The sequence below is a fragment of the Girardinichthys multiradiatus genome, chromosome 20, assembly GCF_021462225.1.
Source record: "Girardinichthys multiradiatus isolate DD_20200921_A chromosome 20, DD_fGirMul_XY1, whole genome shotgun sequence".
NCBI classification, from domain to species: domain Eukaryota; kingdom Metazoa; phylum Chordata; class Actinopteri; order Cyprinodontiformes; family Goodeidae; genus Girardinichthys; species Girardinichthys multiradiatus.
Window position 1 is genome coordinate 36,656,692 of NC_061812.1, and position 18,371 is coordinate 36,675,062.

Here is an 18,371-nt window from a genome sequence, read left to right on the forward strand (position 1 = left end):
AAACGCGTACACACAACTCGGCTCATTTGTTTGAAGCAGTGGCCTTCTGAGAACCACAAGAAACTGAACACATTGTCACTAGTAGACTGCACCACTTGACCTCTTAATCACCTTTGTGTATTTGTAATGTAATCCATAAAATTATTAACCTGACAGTGATGCTGCCTATTTAGCACCCATTCATGTAGAACTGATGTAAGAACCTCTAACCGTTCTGTAATTAGTTGTAAATCTATAACTTTATTACTTACAACAAAATTACAATTACAGATAAAAAAAACATGCATTTTTATCTCTGAGATTCATTTGCCAAAATACAACATTTCTGCAATAACGTCACAGAAACACAAATAAATACACAAGGCAGAAAACATTGTAGAAATGAGCATCTCAAACAATAAGATTGCAGATAATATTTTGCTTATTTTGGGGATTGTTGTTTGGAAAATAATTACTTTTTCCTAGATAGAAATGCTACACTTTTTTATCCAGATGGAACAATAATCAAACAAAATTAAACATGTGATTTCTTCAGTTCATGGCGAAATTCCTAAATGATAAAATCAACATGCTAATCAGTAACAGACGCATTCTAGATGAAAAGAGGTCTGGCTTATGAAATGAATATACAGCAGAAAGTTCCTAATATATGACAATATGTTACAAAACAGTGTCCGGCCTCAGGCTATGGACACATTCTCCTTCAAAAAGAAACTGTTTCAGGGTGCCTCACGATGTTCAGTCTCCAAACAATGTAAGGCTTCTGTAAAGCGATGCAGCATCTGCAATCGGAAGGACAGGTTTTGTTAGTTTTTTAATAAAATTATCAGTTGCAAATTACATAACATGCATTGGATACTTACGTCCGATAAAAGTGGAAAATGAACTGCCTTAGCTCATCAGCCTCTTCTTTAATGATAGAAAACAACAGTAAGCATCATCAGTACATTTAGTTTATGAAGGTAAAAGTAAAAGGAATGCTAACAGAAATAAAATAGAAAAATATCTGTTTTCAGATCACAATGGAAACAAGCCAAATTGTTTATATCTGGACTTACTTCACAAAATGATGATGACATTTTTTGGGCAATCCTGTTGAAAAAACAGGAAAACAAAAATCAATTTCGAATACTGAGATGTGTACATTTGATAATATAATATTCCTGCCAATTTGGATTGAGATGTTTTTCCATAGCAAAGACTCTGACCTCTCCCCTGACTTCATAAAAACATGCACATTAAACATAAACACTACTTACGGCTGAAGTAATGCAGCGTACAGAGAAGACCCAGACCCAAGCCCGCAACAACTCCAACAAGCGGCCAAAAAACCAGAGAGTGACAGCCATCTGGAGTAAACATGCATTATATTTACACTTATTGGGCTTTCTTTAATCTTTTACATATAATTTAACTGTAGTCTTCTATAATCCGTCATGATAGGTCCAGTCAGAACAGTTTTTCTGCAGACTGTCATTACATTATCTTCTATTGCTTTAATATTATTCCAATGTGCCAGTGTAGAACAGTTGCACCCTCTATGCAAAGAGCAATGAGCTTGAATCGTCATGAGATCCAGATTGCTGAAACTGCTGAGAAAATCACATACCCTGTGGGGGATTCTTCCGATTGCAGGGACAGCTGGGTTTGGGTTTAGCCTTTGTGACTGGAGGTAAGGTTGGGCGGGTCTCTGCCAAAAAAACAAAAAAGCATGAGAACCATATGTAGAAAGTTAGAAAAAGACATTCTTTTATATTAATTAGTGCGGCAGATTCTTATAGTGACCTCCACATTTATTTGGGACCACAGGTAAAGATGCATTAGAAACCCCCCCCCCCATCCCATCATTCATTGTGAGCGGTGCCAAGTCAAGTCAAGTTTATTTATACAGCGCTTTTCAGCAACAAGGCACTCAAAGATAAACTTGGGTCCTCATTCCACCTTGTTTGTCACAGCTTCAACTATTTTCAGCTTTTCGACTCTGCGATAACCATATTGCTTGCAATAAATAAATACCTAACAGTGTTAGGGTCATTAAGCTTTGGGTTGATTGCATGCAACGATCCAGGATAGTCAGTAGTCTATCTAGCTTCTCAAAGTAAAATTAAATCATTATTTTAATCTCAAAAACTCTACTGAATACATCTGGAAACAATGGCTGTTTTGGAAATAAAACTTCATAGCAGTTTCTTGTCCTCCTAAAGCATTTTCTGCCGTATTAAACAAGCATAAACAAATATAGTACTGGAAAAAAGGGCTTGCATCATTCTGATACCATATTTATTGCAGTTTTTGTGGTTTTGAAATTATGTACAGTAATACTGCAAAAAGAACAAATATGCAATATTTTGTTCAGCCCTGCACATATTCCTTACTTGACTGTTATGTTCTCTTGTCTTTCCTATTCTCAAGAGTAGCAAAGAGAAATTGAGATCTGTATAACATCATTTTAGATCCCCAGAAAGAGATAGTTATTGATTTCTAATGAAAAGTTCTTCATCACTGATCAGCTTTTAAAAAATGAGCATACACATTAAAAAATACTTCAGATAAATTTGTCTTTAAAGAATTGTTATGGATGGTTGATCCGATGTCGGATCTTTTACAAACCATAATTTTTTGATGGAGGATGTTTTTAAAGACATTTTACACATCTTCACCAAAGGGGCCACTAAATGTGGACGGTGCAGTAGGCACATTTTTTTGACTTCTTCTTAAACATTGCTAAACAGACAGAATTGTTTTCTTGCTATATTATGTACTCTTTGTGAGACTCTCCTTTAGCCATGTTGAGCACTTTTTCTTCTCGCCTTTCTTTAATGTTTCTACCTGTGGACATTTGTGCGCTAATGAAAAAAGCCATTTCCGAACAGACGTGCCACATCCAAGGATGGCATCAAAAGTATTCTACATAAAACCTATTATCATTATTTTAGGTTTGCAGTTCCGTGGAATCAACACTTAGAGCTGAGAGAGAATCTGCGATAAGATTCATGGTAAAATCCTTCTTATGGATGTTCATGGCATGTTTCCGTCAGTAAGAGCAGTAAAAAAGTGTTCTTGAGGGTGACTCCACTGATTGTACTGCGTTGTGTGAGTCCAACACGGCCAAGCAAAGAAAACTAAACGAGGATTTAAGTAAAAGATTATCTAAGAAACTCTGAATTATGGTTGACATGAACAAGAGAACAAGTCTGTGGATTCTTCATTTTTCAGACTTGTTTTAATTTTTATCTCTTATTAATAATAAATAGTGGAGCAGCTGGAAGCTGAATAAAAAACAGGAGAATCTGAGTCAAAGTTAATTGGATGCCATAAAACTGCCGATTATTTCCGATCGTAATTTCATTTGTCTTTTAATTTTTATATTTTAATAGATACCACTCCTCGAAACTGTTCACTAGCCCATCAGCCACCTAAAATCTGAAGGATGTCAGCATCAAACACTTTCTCAACTTGTACTAAGAATTACCTGATACTTACTGAGGAAAAACAAAGAACATACTAACCTCCCGGCCGTAAAACAGTTCCAGGGTTAAACTGTGTGTCTAGGTATACTCTTGTGGATGTTAGGATACAAGAGTAAATCCCTGCGTCCTCTTTGGTCACGTTGATGATGCGGAGGACAAAGGCCGAGCTGCCCCTCTTGCTTAACTTGAGGCGAGCCTGATGTGCCTTTTCCAGAGACCCATAGCTAACACGGTCAGCATTGTTGGATTTGCCTAGAAACTCTATTTTGCCATCACTGGGAACAGTTCGGAACCAGAGGACAGCGTCACAGGTGAATTTACCACAGTCACATTCAATATTCTCATTACTGTTGATCTCAGGGTAAGCAACTTTGACGGGTTCTTGTGACAGGATCTGGCTCGAACCTAGAGGGTAAAAACATAAAGGTCGAGATTATGTCAGAGTCTAACATTGACAACTTAAAAGACTAGCTAGGAGCTGTTAGGGTCATTTGAGGAATTAAAAAGCTTAAAATCTGAAAAGTCTAAAAATATTTTTGAATTTTACTTTGAGGTCTCCATCTGCAAAGCTCGTTGTTTGTTATTTGTAAAGCTTAGGGAACGCTGTAAGATATCAAAACGAAGACCCACAGTATTGATAAATACAACAAAAACGCAGCCGACTGTACAGAAATGCTGCAATAACAAAAATTGCAACAAAATGTCAAACTCGGAGACGTTGACATTTAGAAATGGCATAAAGGGAAATCAATGTAGAATGATTGTAATCTTTATAAGAAGCTACCACATCAGTTATTTATTCTAACATCTCAATCAGCTGTGAAGCTCAATTTTACTATGATTTTTAAGTTATTTATTCACATATAGACCTTTTGCAATCACTAATTTTATAAAGTATCCAAAGGTAAGCGGCTGATGGTGTGGGATGTCTGAAAGTTTGCTTGTTGTCACATCGTTTGAATCTGGTTTTTTTTTCAAAGATTTGTGGGATGCACAAATTCAGGAAAACACACAAGTAACCAAAGGATAGATCCAACTGATTGCAATACTATTTGTTTCGATGCCATTCAAAGAAAGAACTGACCTCTATGTAGGCCTTCTGCCTCCTGCAGAAGACGCATCAATAGTTTACAGTTCACAGCCCCGCGTGCGCATATATAAATATACATTTATGTGTGTGTGTGTATTACTGTAAATATCTGTAATGTGGAAAAACAGGTTTTCACTTTTAAACAGTTTGCTCCATTCAAACTCTGTGTAATCCATTAAAATCACATTATAACATGTAGCAAAAACACCAGGTAGAAACAGAAACAACCGATCAGCATCAGTTTGAGTTGACGACGGCATCCTACACTAAAGGGCCTCTTACGGAGAAAAGATGTTTACAACACTGCGAGCTGTTAAAACAACGGAAATATGCCATGGTCTTACCAATTGTCCAAAAGAAAGCTGTCAGTAGAAGCCAGGCCAGCGGCAGTGGGTTCATTTTGTCAAGTCTCCAGTGTGTTCAAGAGTAAAAGATGAGAGTGATAGGTGAAGGTAGGTGCAGACACTTTATTTTCCTGCTATCTGCCTGTTAGTCAGAGAAGATGGGAGGAACTGTGCAGAAAGGCCTGTCTGTCTTTAAAGTTACCACCCCAGTGTGACACATACATGCAGGGCTAATCAGATTGGCCCAAACACAAAGCAGGATGATTAGGCTAACATAACACTTTCAGTGTGAATGCATTTTACACTGTAAACTGCATTCACTAAATATGGGCTTGTTCTTCATGGTTCAGAGTTTGACCTGGCACTGATTGAAGATAGTTTAAGACATTTATACAAGACTTTTTGCTGACAGTGACTAAAAACAGTTTGATTTGGGGGTAAAGTAGGCTGCTTATCATTTGTTTAAAACATCCTAGTCTTTGACTTCAAGCAAGAAGTATCTCAGATCACCCAGATCATTGCAAACAGACGAAACCATGTAGTAATGATAAGAGCTGCCATGATACCACATATCAAACAATAAAAAAAACAAAGAACATGTATATTCCCAGAGCAGCAGTTTGCAGCGCTGTGGTCTGGATCCAGGTGCATGACCTAGAGTTTAGTGGCGCCCTGCCTGCAGTTTTAGGAGCTCAGAGCACAGCGTGGATAGTGAACACTGACATAGAGAGTTGAGACATCCATCAATTAGTGCTCAAAACAACAAAAAAATCCTGATTATAGATTTTTTTTTAATCATTACATGCAATTGTTTATTATATTTTTTTCTTAGTGCCAGCATAAAGCCTGCAAAGGTCGCATTGAGACAAAAACCTGTAAGATCTTACTTTCATTAGTGGAGTTTTAGAGCTCTGCTTTACTCCTGAACAAACTGATAAGATTTAATGAAACGATTATTCATTTTCTGGTGAATAAAGACTATCATTTGTGACAAAGTTACCTTGTTTTTTGTTATGTGATTTAAATTAATTTCTTTCTCTTCCATTTTTATTAGGAAACCACCTGAGCCACAGCTTCAATTAAAGAGAACAGCTGTAAAAGCCAAACTGATTTCAGGCAAACTTCATCTTTAAGTTCCGCATCAAAAGACAGAACCTCAGCTCAGAAACAGGCAAACAGACCTCCCTCTAACTGGTATTTCTACTCAAGTCTTGCAGGCAGGTTTGTCACAGACACTGTTTTGGTTTTTAAACCTTCAACCAAACAAAGCTTTTATTATAGCTGAATTCCCTATTTTCAACACATGTATTCCAACTACAAAATGATGAAGGTCAAGAGAGAGCAAAGAGGATGAATTTGCCAAGGTGATTCTATGGCTTTTGGTTTTTTAGGAATAATATCTACATTAAACACATGATTCATCTTTTTACCAACATAAAGCAGCTTTCTTGTGCCTTGCTGAACAGTCAGTTTTAAGTCACAACACTAGAGATTTACAGTACAGCATGTCTTCGTACCTAAAGTGGTGCAGTTTGATACTTGGGTCCACATCCCTGAGTTTCTTTGATTGCTTGTACAGCTCCTATTAGTCACACCACCAAAGGGAGCCTTTATTATTCAACCTGACAGTTTAGAATTGCTCAAAAAGCAAACTGATTTGTGAAAATTACAACTGGAAGCACAGCTTCATGCTGAAAGACTTAAACTCTTATCTACAGATCAATTAAGGACAACATAAAGACCACTGGGTGTTTATTTCATTAACACAGTTTGAGATTCATGAAAGTTGTATTCTTTTTGCTTTTAAAAAAACAAAAAAAGGACCTATTGAATGCTTCATGAAATTAAAATGTGCTAAACGTGTGAAAAGTAGAATATTGACTCGGACTAAATTATTCTTCACTGAGTACAGATTCTGGGATTTATTAAATCAAAGGAGATTCTTAGTTTTTCCTCAAACATATTGACATCTATACATATGCAATCTATCTATATCAGTCTCTTTGTTGTATATACGTATCGTTGTAAAGGGTGGCTGTGGCTCACTGTGAAGATTAGCTGTTTGGTAAGTGGAGGATTGACATGCGTTGGGGAAGCTGGAGGCAGACTAACAAAGTGTCCTTTGGGCAAGGCATTAAACCGCGAGTTGCCTACCAATCTTCGTTTATGAGTACAGTTGGGTGAATGAGACTCTGCATAAAAGCAGCTTGAGTGTTCGATATGACTAGAGAAGCACTACATATGTTTGGTCTATTTATTATCAACAGTTAAGCCCAGACTTATTCATACTCCTAGCAGACCTAGATTGAGACTTACTTCAACCAAGATTTGTCTGATAAAAAAAAAACACCAGACAGACACCTCGCAAAAGCTAATAAAATGTCAGTTAAAAATAAAAGTATTTTTTTGTTTTTATTTACTTTTAATAAGAAAAATGCCATGTCAAAAATTAGCCATGCCCTTTTCAATATTTTTTAAATCTTTTTTGAAATTACAGTAATCAAACTCTTAGAATTGCTGAGCCTCTTTAAGTCTTTGAAGTTGGAAGGCCTCCGTGCAATCACCCTAATCTTTAGCTCCCTCCACAGATTTGCCCTTAATCAATTCTTCGGCGTTTACAAATTTTGAGGCCAAAACGTGTTTCTGGGGTTAACTCTGATCCAGGGTAAGAACGTATCAGGTTGTGATGATCGCACGCTCAACACTTTGAAACCTGCTGTTTCAATTCCCAAAGGGAACTAAAACTAAAGAATGACAATATGTAAAGCTTTCTTCCTAGGTTCTAAAAAAACAAAGAGTATTGCTGCAGCAGTGTGTTTCCATTTCTTTATCACATGAGGTGAACTGTAAAACGTTCAGCTTAAAACTGAAAAGCTGCTGCAGCAAAACAAAAAGCAGGCATGGAACGCTTGGGCTTTCAGGACGAAGTTACTTCAGTAAAAACATGCACAATGAATTGTTTTTATTGGTAAAAAAAAACAACACATAAGACATATGTGGAGGACTAAAGTTCCACTGCCATATGTGTATGACACTGTAATACTCAAACACACTGCACACCTCTGTTAAAGCATTGCCTTTCCAACTTTAAAAGTAACAAGAATGAACCAACGCTGGACTACCCACAGAACACCAGGTTCGTCTATAAACTGACGATCCTTGTATACTAAGTAGTGCTCGGATTTTTTCGTGTGTGCTTAGATGTTTAAGGGTACAGGCCGCCTGGCGGGGGTCTTAAAGTGAGAGGATGTGGGCAGCTTACATCTCTACGGGGGTCGAATTTCTGAGCGAGAAAGGGAATGAGACCACAGGATTCTTTGAAAACAGGAGATCTCAGGGGGCTTCAGAGGTGCGCTATATGCGCCGCCAAGCTCTGAAGCCTTTGTTGGTCTCTGTCTCTACGCTTTGAGTAGAAGTCGACAGCTCCTCACCTCTATATTCACTTTTCTACTCTATGCAGTCAATTTTCACACCATTTCAGTTTCTGCTAGCAGTAATTGTATTCCTACTTTTTGGGGTATTTGCACAGATAGCTTTAGATGTGTCTCATTCCCAGTAGAGAACATCATTTCAAATTTTGGATTCAAAGGAAAGCTTTAGGGTGTATTTTATCTTCAATTGTAAGTAAAAACACAGGGAAGAAAATGTCTACTCAAAACTCATCTCTTGTTAACAGCTCTGATAAAATGATTCAGTTTGAACCATTAAACCAGACACAAATACTTACATTCAAGTACATCTCAGTAAACAAGATTATCCTGAAAAATGTGAAAACTCAGAGCATCAATACAAGGTCATTCTCACATTTCTCTTATGAAAAATATTCTCAATATTCTGAGAAACAAAATCTTTGGTTTCCATCAGCATTAAGCCATTATCATCAGAATGAACAGAAATGTCTGCCTTGCCGAGCAATTAGTCAACAAATTATAAGTTTCATCCAGTGAATTAGAAATTTGAATATGAGGCAATTTTGACTCATATTCAAATTTATTAAGATGAACATCCCAGTTTCTGATAATTGTGACAATTGTGAGAAAATTAAGAAAATGTAAGTATTGCATAAGACTAATAATAATTTTAATACATAAATGTACAGACCTTGTCAATGCTTAATGAATCATGGAGCACTCTGACAGTTGTCCAGCAGACTGTCATTATCACCTCTAAGGTCACAAAAGGTAATTGCCAAAGAAGCTTGCTGTTCACTGTACTGTATTTAATATTGATGAAAAATTGAGTGGAAGGAAATGTTTTAGCATGGAAAGGTGAAACAACAACATAGGAACAGCAATGTTGAGAGGACTTCGGTCAAGAATGGGAGATTCATAAGTCAGTGCTGCAGTCAGTCCTTCAAGACCTATAATAGTTTGTGATTTAAAGATATAAAATATCCTGAAAACCACTTGACCACATATTTTTAGAAATTTCTATTGTGTTCCTATACCTTTGAGTGGATTACCATTGAATTAAAACACTATTCTGAACACCTTGTGCTTTTCTAATACAACTCTAGTATTTACAATCCTTTTCTGGCCCCAAGTAGTGTGAACTACCTCATTTGAACTTGTCACATGCTGTTTTGAACACAAACTCTGAGGTTTGTAAAGTGTTGTTCTCATTTGAACCTTTGCACCTGTATGACCCCAAACATTTGGTGTACAAATACATTCATATCACATAGGCATGCATGGTGTGCACTGTGGAGTAAGGAAATGCCTCAGCACTGTTTTTCCTTCTCTTTTACACATTTTATGTGGTGCAATGAGTGCAACTGGTCAGGGTTTACTTGAATCTATTTAGCATTAGAAGTTCCAAACACATACTGAACCTCTCGCCGTGTATGTTGGCGAACCTTTACTCTTTGAATCTGCGAGTGAAAACGCAGAGAAACTCAAAAGGAAAGAAATGACTAAGCTTTCAGTATCCATGGGCTTTTATTTCCCTTACTTAGGCTTTGACTGAAGCTCAACATCGCCAACCAGAGGTCACTGTGGGCGTTACAGCCTCATTCTTTATGAGAATAAAATAATGATCAAAGGAATTTGGCAATGTTTCAAGTTAAGGTTACCTTGGCCGGATTAGCAAAATAAAAGAAATATAATACCTGTCAGTTACTGCATACCACTGAAAGTTTAGGACTGATTATTAACAGTAAATGCCCCTCCAGACACACTGAACGTAAAGGAAACAACCAGACTAAACAAGGCTAGCCAGCTAGCGCATGGTACATCCTCACATTCAGATGTAATTTTATTTTTCCCTTTATAAAGCTGATAATAATACATAAAGTTATAATGTTCTGTTTAATATTATTAATTTAAAGTGATTCTTGACAAACATGATCAAAGTAATGTAGAAGTCTTACTATGACTTAAAAGTATTAATTCAACAACCCAGAATCGAGTCATCCCAGAGCTTCTCCTCCTCTGTCCTGGTGTCTACCGTGTCTTTAGTTCTCTTCTTCTCTTTTCTGGCCTTGGCTGACTTACTGTGTCCACTCTCGCTGCGTTCAACATTGGTTTGACCCTGTGAATGCAGTCTGTCAGTCGTGCTTCCTTCTCGGTCCACTTCAAAGTTCTCCTGCTGACATGTCCTCCCTTTTCGCGTCCGCTTGCAGTCACTTTTCGTCCCCCTCCTCTCCTCCCATGATTCTACAAACTGCTCCCTTTTCCGTTCCTCGGACACCATCCTTTGTCTCTTCCTCCTCCTTTCGTCCGTCTCGGGCTCCTTATCTGCTCCTTTTCGTCCTGTGTCCCCTCCGTGTCTTTTCTTTTTCCTCTTTTCTATATTCCTGAGTTCACATTCATCACTGTCACTTGTGTTAGAGCTACAAGAAGAATAGGTTGATGATGATGAGGTGGTACAAGCGGAGGAAGTAGAGAGTCTTCTTTGCTGTCCACTATCTGTGGGCCAAGTGGTAAACTGGGCCGAACCGGGGCAGGGGAGGAGAGGAGGAGGAGGGCAGCTATAGGGCCAGCCAAAGGGAGGCCAGGATGGGATTGGACCGAAAGGAAACCATGTTCCAGGAATAGGCAGAAGAGGAGGGTGGGGAGTTTGAGCAAAGTTAGGTGTAGAAACAGGTGTTGCGGTCAAATCGCACTGATTTACGTCTTCATGCTGCACCTCGTCTTCCCCGTCATGGTTCTGTGTGCTTTCTTCAGGGGGAATCTGACTGGTCTTGGGGGTGATTCCTCTGGCTTTTTGCACTTGAATGTAATCTGCGAGTTCATCTGCAAATGTGCTGTAGACCTTTGGCTGGGATTTAACAAGGTCACTCAACTTCCTCTCCCTGATCAACAACAGAGAAACAAAAGTTAGGTTGATTTTCTTTGACGTGAATATAAATGAAACACAGCGTGTTAAATTACCTGAGTATATCAAACCACCCAACATTGGGATTAAAAATGAAGTACTACTTGATTATTTGTGATTTCAAAAACCAAATACATGCTTGGAGCAGGTAGAATGTTTATAGATCTGGTCAGGGTTGAACGAAGTAGTTACTTACAAGTTCATTTTATGCATCTTAGCAGGCATTCTTGTGAATTTAAAATTAGCCAGAATTAAATAAAACATCTCTTTCCTTTTCTCTCAATAAGATTTTACTTCAAGGTCCTGTGTGAAGTCTGGATTGGTGGATGGGTCATGTTATTCTGCATGGGTTTAGTTTAGTTACGGCAAAAAACATTGCACACTTTGATAGTAAAAACTAAGCAGTAACCTCATAACTGAATCTCTGCATCTCTTAAAGCTGAATCATAATGCAGCTCTACAAAAGACACTATTATTCTTCCAAAGTGATTGCTGCAACATCAATGACTCAATGCAATAAACAGTCCACTGTCGCCACATGCTTGTCCATGAGGAGTGAATGATGCAAGTCGGCAACATGATGCAATCTACTGTTTCCTTAGAAAATATTTTACCAATTTGAATACTAAAACTAAACTTGACGGCATCCATATGGATTGAATTTTTTGCCTTCAGGCAATCTTGTAAACTGTCAGTCAGTCAGTCAGTCATTTTCTACCGCTTATTCCATAGTGGGTCACGGGGGAGCTGGTGCCTATCTCCAGCAGTCTATGGGCGAGAGGCGGGGTACACCCTGGACAGGTCGCCAGTCCATCGCAGGGCAACACACAAACAACCAAGCACACACTCATTCATACACCTAAGGGCAATTTAGAGTTACCAATTAACCTAACAGGCATGTCTTTGGACTGTGGGAGGAAGCCGGAGTACCCGGTGAGAACCCACGCATCCACAGGGAGAACATGCAAACTCCATGCAGAAAGACCCCCGGCTGGGAATCGAACCCAGGACCTTTTTGCTGCAAGGCAACAGTGCTACCAACTGCGCCACTGTGCAGCCCATCTTGTAAACTGACGCTATATAAATAAACTGAATTGAATTGATCTTACCTGATCTGGTGTTTGTTACTATGCATGTGAGCCTGGTACATCTCCACAGAGTTGAATGACACACCACAAATCTCGCACATAAGAGAGTTCCCTGGAAACAAACAAGGTGAAGGGATAAAAAAGCATAAATTGCCAAAAATAAATAAATAATCACAGAATTGCTTACTAACACTAAGACACTTCCGTTTCATGCTAGCTGTTTTTAATCTCGTTACAGCCTATACCCAAGCTTCCTCGTAGATAAAATAGAGAACAGTTTTTATGTCACTTTAGTTACAAACTGAATACCCAGTATATTTAAATTAGGTCCAAACCATGACGTTGTTTTCCAACTTTGAAGCTGTCGCCTGCTTATTAATCCTTTACACTTCAACTTGCTACCTCAAGCAGGAGAAATCGGATCCACCAAGGGCGTCTTTGGTTTAAAATATGAATCCTGTTTAAAGCACCCCCCATTTCTTCCATTCAGCTGGTGTTTCGTGATTTTTTCCAAGCGGACCTCATCAGTAGTTTCTTCATGCCATTTTACACAAGTCTCATGTTAAAAGTGTAAGTCTGAATCAATTTATAGTAGGGTTCAATTCACGTTTTACTACCCTTTGGGATATAAATCCAATGTCTTGTGATACCTTGCTGTAAATCTTTTCCAAGCTCCTTGAGGAGCTCCTGTCTGGCTTTCTTCCTCTGGTGTTTTCGTCCGTTGTAATGCTGCAACGCCATCTTAGGATTGTTAAAGGAGGCTGCACAAAGGATACATTTGTCAGGATGTTTGAGATCAACCTCTGCGTTCCAGGAAGCTGAAGGATCTGGAATGTCGGAGGTTGGTTTTGGATCAGGATGAAGCTCCACGTCATTCTCCTGGGACAAATTCTGGTCAGAGTTAAAGGGATCCTGGGTGATACTTGGCGGATTATGCACTTCAGTGTCCTTGTCTGTGAATTCAGTGGGAAACGATGAAGTTTGGGTTAGTTTGTGACAGTACTTTTAAATTTCCAGCAACACGAACAAACTATGAACAATTGGTAATCTGTGGGGAAAAAAACACAAAAGTTCCTTTTTAATAAAACAAAAAACACTTGCCTGGTGCAGGAAGACTTTGTTTACGCAGATTTTTTGCGTGGATTTTGCCTTCGTAGTGTGACTTTGCGACCACGTGCGAGCTAAACACCATGTTACACAGCTCACAGAAACGGTTTTTATCACGGGACATGTTCTGTTGCAAAAACCCAACAGCCATGAGATACAACTATGTTCTCTAACAGGAAAGAAACTAAACACAATAAAATAAAGAATTTGCAATTACTTTATTTCTTCTAAATATGAGTAATGTTCATATATTTTTTACTTTGTCACATTACGACCACAGAATTCAATGTATTTTATCAGGATTTTAAGTGACAGATGAATAAAAGCAGCTTCTAATTGTGAAGTGAAAGAAAATAAAAATCTGATGTGCCATGTGCATTTGTTATTTCCCACCTGTACTCCGATATCCCTAAATAAAAGCTAGTGCAACCAATTGCATTTATTCTCTTCCCATCAATAATAATAGAGAAGAGAATAGCACAATATCCAACCTACCACAACATGGCCTTCCACTTCAACTAATCAGACAGGTAAGGAGAGAATTAATCAGAAAGAGGCCCATGGAGGAGCTAGAGTGAGCAACAGCTCAGGTGGAAGTATCCGTTGGCAGGTAGCTGTTTGTTCCCCAAATTGGGAAAGAGTGGCAAGGAGGACATTGTTGAAAGAAAGCCATTAGAAGTTCTGTGTAAACTTTATCAAAGACATTTAGGGGACAGAATAAACCCATGGAAGGTGCTCTGATCAGATATGAACAATGCAAAACGGTATTATAGGACATAGAAAACTAACGCTGCATATTACCCTGAACACATCACACCAACTGTGAAACATGGCAGTGGCAGCATCATGAAGTGGAAGATGCTTCTCTTCAGCAGCAACAGGGAGTTCAGAGTTGATGAATCTGAAAACCTCTTAGAGGCTGCAAAAGACTTCAGATGGGGGCGGAGGTGTACTTTCCACAGCAAAAAGGTTAAGATCAAAGCATATTCAATGGTCCAGCCAAAGATCAGAAATAAATTCATTTGAGAATTTATGTTAAGACTCTATTTTCACAGACACTCTCCAACTCATCTAACTGGAGCTATTTTGCAAAGAGGAAAGGGCAAATGTTTCAGTCTGTAGATGTGCAAAGGTGGTAGAGACTTGCAGCAAAAGGTAGTTCTACAAAGTATTAGCTAGTATTAGCTCGGGGGCAGAATACAAAAGCCCACCACACTTCTGAGATTTTTATTTGTGAAAAATTCTGCAAACCATGCATGCATGTTTTATAATTATGTCCTAGTTTCTGTTGGGCTATCACATGAAATTTCAATAAAAAAAAAAAAAACATTAAGCTTGAGGTTCTAACATGACAAACGGTGTATCAATACTTTTGCACGCAACTGTATATGGAAACAAACTTATTGTGAATACTCCTCACTTTACCACTTCCAGTGTACAGCAGTACACTGGAAAAACAAAATAAGTACAAACCTGGCTACCTCTGGCCAGCTCTGCTCTCACTGCGTTCAGATATGTTTTGACCTCCTGAGCGTGTTTTTGTCCCTGCAGTTGGAGTACATGCCAGGCATTCAGGTCAGTACATTTCTACCAAAGATCCACGGCTACGACTCGGACAGCACTGCTCACCTCATAATGGGCCAGCCGATTGGATTCAAACAACAGGTTAGAAGAGCAAACATGGCAATAATACTCTGTGAGGAGACCCTCTAGCAGCTCCTCGTCACTCTTTTGTTCTGCATGACAAAATGGCATCAAACAAAATTAACCACAATGACATAAAAAGCAAGCAATGCCTTATTAAACAATCACATTTATTCCAAAGTTATGTGCTTTTTTCCCCCTCAAATCTCTGATAAAAAACAAAGTTGAAGAACATTTTGTTGACCAATGGAAACCTAAATATCCCCCTGCTTCTATGGATTCTCATCAATTTTATCTTACCACAAATGTCAGATAAAAAGCAGTAAAATGTTCTATTTTTACTATGTCTTCATGCAAGAGGCGAAAACTGTCTAGAATGTATTACAACTATTTAAACAAACATATTTATACATGTAAAGGTAATTAGAGTGAGCTCAATATTACCAACCTGAAATAACCCTTTTTCAGTTGGAATACTGAACTTATTTTACCTTTTAATATTGTTAATTGCTAGAAATGTGTACAAGGTTTATATTTTATCTAAGATGGTAAACACTGCAGTAGAGATGGGCCATATGGACCTAAAATGTCTACATCCTGCTTTGTGTGATGACAATAAGAGTGGCAAATATTTTTTTTAATGTATCAATCTTTCAACTGCAAATATATCCTAACATACAATCAGAGCCTCAAACACAAATATTGCTCTAAAAACCAAACTTACTTATAAAATACGCCTCTTCATTAAATCACATAAATAAGTGTGATTGTTATATTAACAGGACACATAACTAATAGATTATTGGCAAAATCACAGGATGAGAATTTCTTAAGAACTTGTTCCTGATCATTATTAAATAAAAAAAGGAATTATCAATTTGGAAAAAAAACACTAAAACATTGCATATACCACACAGGAAACCTTTCCTCGTAATCATGTAAGTTTGTTGCCGTTTTTCCTGCTGACTTGAAAATAGTATTTCTTTATAACTTCAGTTATACATACCAAAGACCCCAGGGAACTGAAATATCCTTATTTTTGTCTATATAAATTAAATGGTTTTTGTTGTGTAGAAAAATCAGTGTTTGGTGTCACTTTTGCACTATTACCTTTACAAAACCAGAACAGGAATAGATTTGTACATTTTTTTAGAACAAAAAAAAGAAAAACTAGACAGCTGGAGATAGGCGCCGGCTTCCCCGTGACCCACTATGGAAGCAGCGGTATAGAAAATGACTGACTGATGAAAAAACATGTAATATTAATATCCCTCTGAACATGCAGATGTACATCGATTCCTTGATGTCACAAATCCACGGTTATATGTCTTTTTTTGTAATTACCTAAAAAGTATTCTTGTAGGACTGTTTTAAAACAGCTATCCAAAAACATCGTAACAGAAATAAATCTGAAATTCTAACTGATATAATACCCAAAGAACTTGACAAATACATATTATGGCCGGGGCTGAAATTGTGTCAATGAAAGCTGTAATGATGGCCCTTTAAGATACGCGTCTAGACACAAAAAAGGTCATATCTTCAGTAGTAATCGAGCAGACATGAGCAGGGGTCAAGGTGCACCAAGATTTAAAAAAAAATTCAAACCCGCAGAAACTTTCTGCCATGTTGTTCCTAGAGCCTGGGGTCCTTTCAACGAGATGCCAGGGAGAGAGTCAGTATGACTTTTTTAAAGCTCTACACATTAGAGTAATGCTGCTCTCCTTCCCCCATCTTTTGCTGCACACTGTCGTTCATCTAGGAGTGTGCACTTTCACATTTTTGCCTACAGACATGGGCTTTTGCATTAATTTCTATTCTTATAAATAAGTCAGGCTGTGAAGAATAAAGCACCTCAACTGATCACTCTTACAAAGATTAGCCTTTTTTAAAAAGCAACAGCTGAGTAACTGTGAGCAGTTAGTCAACTATTATCAACTTCTACTTGTGCTACTCTATAAAGAGCAGAACAGCAAAAAATAGTAATTGTCATGGTCTTACAATAAGCACATGTAAATCACTAGCAATTAGACAATAGGGTTTATTTTGGTTTTAAATCTTTGTACCAATACAAGGACAGTTCCCGCCCCTCAGGTTGGTCATTCTGAGAGAACCATGTCTCAACAAGCAAATCAGGCAAGTCCCATTAAAATACCAAGACCTTACAGCTGCATACTAAACTCAACGTTGTAGAAATCTCAGATAACTGCTTTAATAGTGTTCCCCCACGTATCTACAATATCCAGCTAGGTGAGGCACCATAGTCCTGAGTTAAAAAGAGAAATCACCGTTTCAGCGTATGTGGACAGCGTTTGATTATGAACCGATTTTATCTGTTCAGATCAGATCTTGATTACTCCTCTTGTCAAACACAGCAACTTTATGGCCTGTATGCCTCCACATTCACAGGAAACTAGTTGGTGTACCGTATTACATTTAAGTTTACCTCCTCACTGCAAAACATTGACTTACTAAATTAACTTGAGTGATTTAAAAGGCAGTATTAACCATTATTTTGTCCTTTCGACTAAAATAAATTGTGAATAAACCCAGTGAAATAGCATTCAGCACTAAAGTTTGGTTTTGTTAGGGTTACGTGTTGATCTACATCATTTTTAAGCTTTGCTGATTTTTAGTAAGGGTATAAAAGTAACACCTTAAACACCCTGTGCGAACAGCCCCCCCCCCCCTGCCCTACATCCGACGTTAGCCTGTTTAGCTAGAAGGAGCTAACTAGCTCCAAGGCTAGCCAGCTAGCTGAGGAAGCTAACGCTGGTTCGCAAAGTAAGGGCATAAAACGGCTGAATGTTTACAGTCCAGACACAACTCACCTTTAACCAGGGTACTATCAGTTTTACTGTTTATTACTGTTTCAGAATCTGTGACACAAGCCGCATTAAGGGAACTAGAAATGTTGGTTTTAGCGTCTGACTCCACAGATTGCAGAGCACAGACATTTGAGGCCTCCATCTTTGTCCCTGTTTGCTTGGTGCATGCGCAGTTGAAATACCCACAGGAGACAACATTCAGAAAACTCATCTTCAGCCCTCATGGTTTTTGTCAGGTATTTTATATTGACACAGCTTGCCTGAGCATATTTCCAATATCCACTTTTTAAAATAACACCTCAGTCCTTTATTAAAGGAGAAAAGCCTTGTGAGCAACTTTGTGAACAAATTTGTGAAAAAATGAAAGATAGAAATATCACTGTGAGCTACGTGTGATTGACGTTTTTGTTTGTTATTAAAAACAGAAATGAACTATAGCTCATTACCATAAATTACAGTGTTGTTTTTCATTTCTCTTAAACAGA

At 38.1% G+C, this 18,371-nt stretch overlaps 2 protein-coding genes across 3 annotated transcripts; both read right to left on the reverse strand.

Annotated features, from left to right (window-relative positions):
- Positions 1–220: 220 nt before the first annotated feature.
- Positions 221–5,499, reverse strand: cd8b (cd8 beta). Its single transcript, XM_047348225.1, has 7 exons — positions 4,905–5,499; positions 3,510–3,875; positions 1,610–1,690; positions 1,260–1,349; positions 1,059–1,092; positions 864–909; positions 221–782 (listed from the first exon to the last, which is right to left on the reverse strand). Exons 1-6 carry the CDS (start codon positions 4,957–4,959, stop codon positions 900–902), a joined length of 636 nt encoding a protein of 211 aa, XP_047204181.1. The 5' UTR covers positions 4,960–5,499; the 3' UTR covers positions 221–782; positions 864–899.
- Positions 5,500–9,822: 4,323 nt separating this feature from the next.
- zmat1 (zinc finger matrin-type 1) lies at positions 9,823–18,053 on the reverse strand. Of its 2 annotated transcripts, XM_047348585.1 has the most exons (7): positions 17,890–18,053; positions 15,044–15,150; positions 14,888–14,959; positions 13,409–13,541; positions 12,958–13,260; positions 12,329–12,419; positions 9,823–11,196 (listed from the first exon to the last, which is right to left on the reverse strand). In XM_047348585.1, exons 1-7 carry the CDS (start codon positions 18,026–18,028, stop codon positions 10,293–10,295), a joined length of 1,749 nt encoding a protein of 582 aa, XP_047204541.1. In that variant the 5' UTR covers positions 18,029–18,053; the 3' UTR covers positions 9,823–10,292. The 2 variants fall into 2 exon arrangements, with proteins under 2 accessions (XP_047204541.1, XP_047204542.1); XM_047348586.1 differs by lacking the exons at positions 15,044–15,150; positions 17,890–18,053 and having other exon boundaries at positions 14,896–14,959.
- Positions 18,054–18,371: the final 318 nt, after the last annotated feature.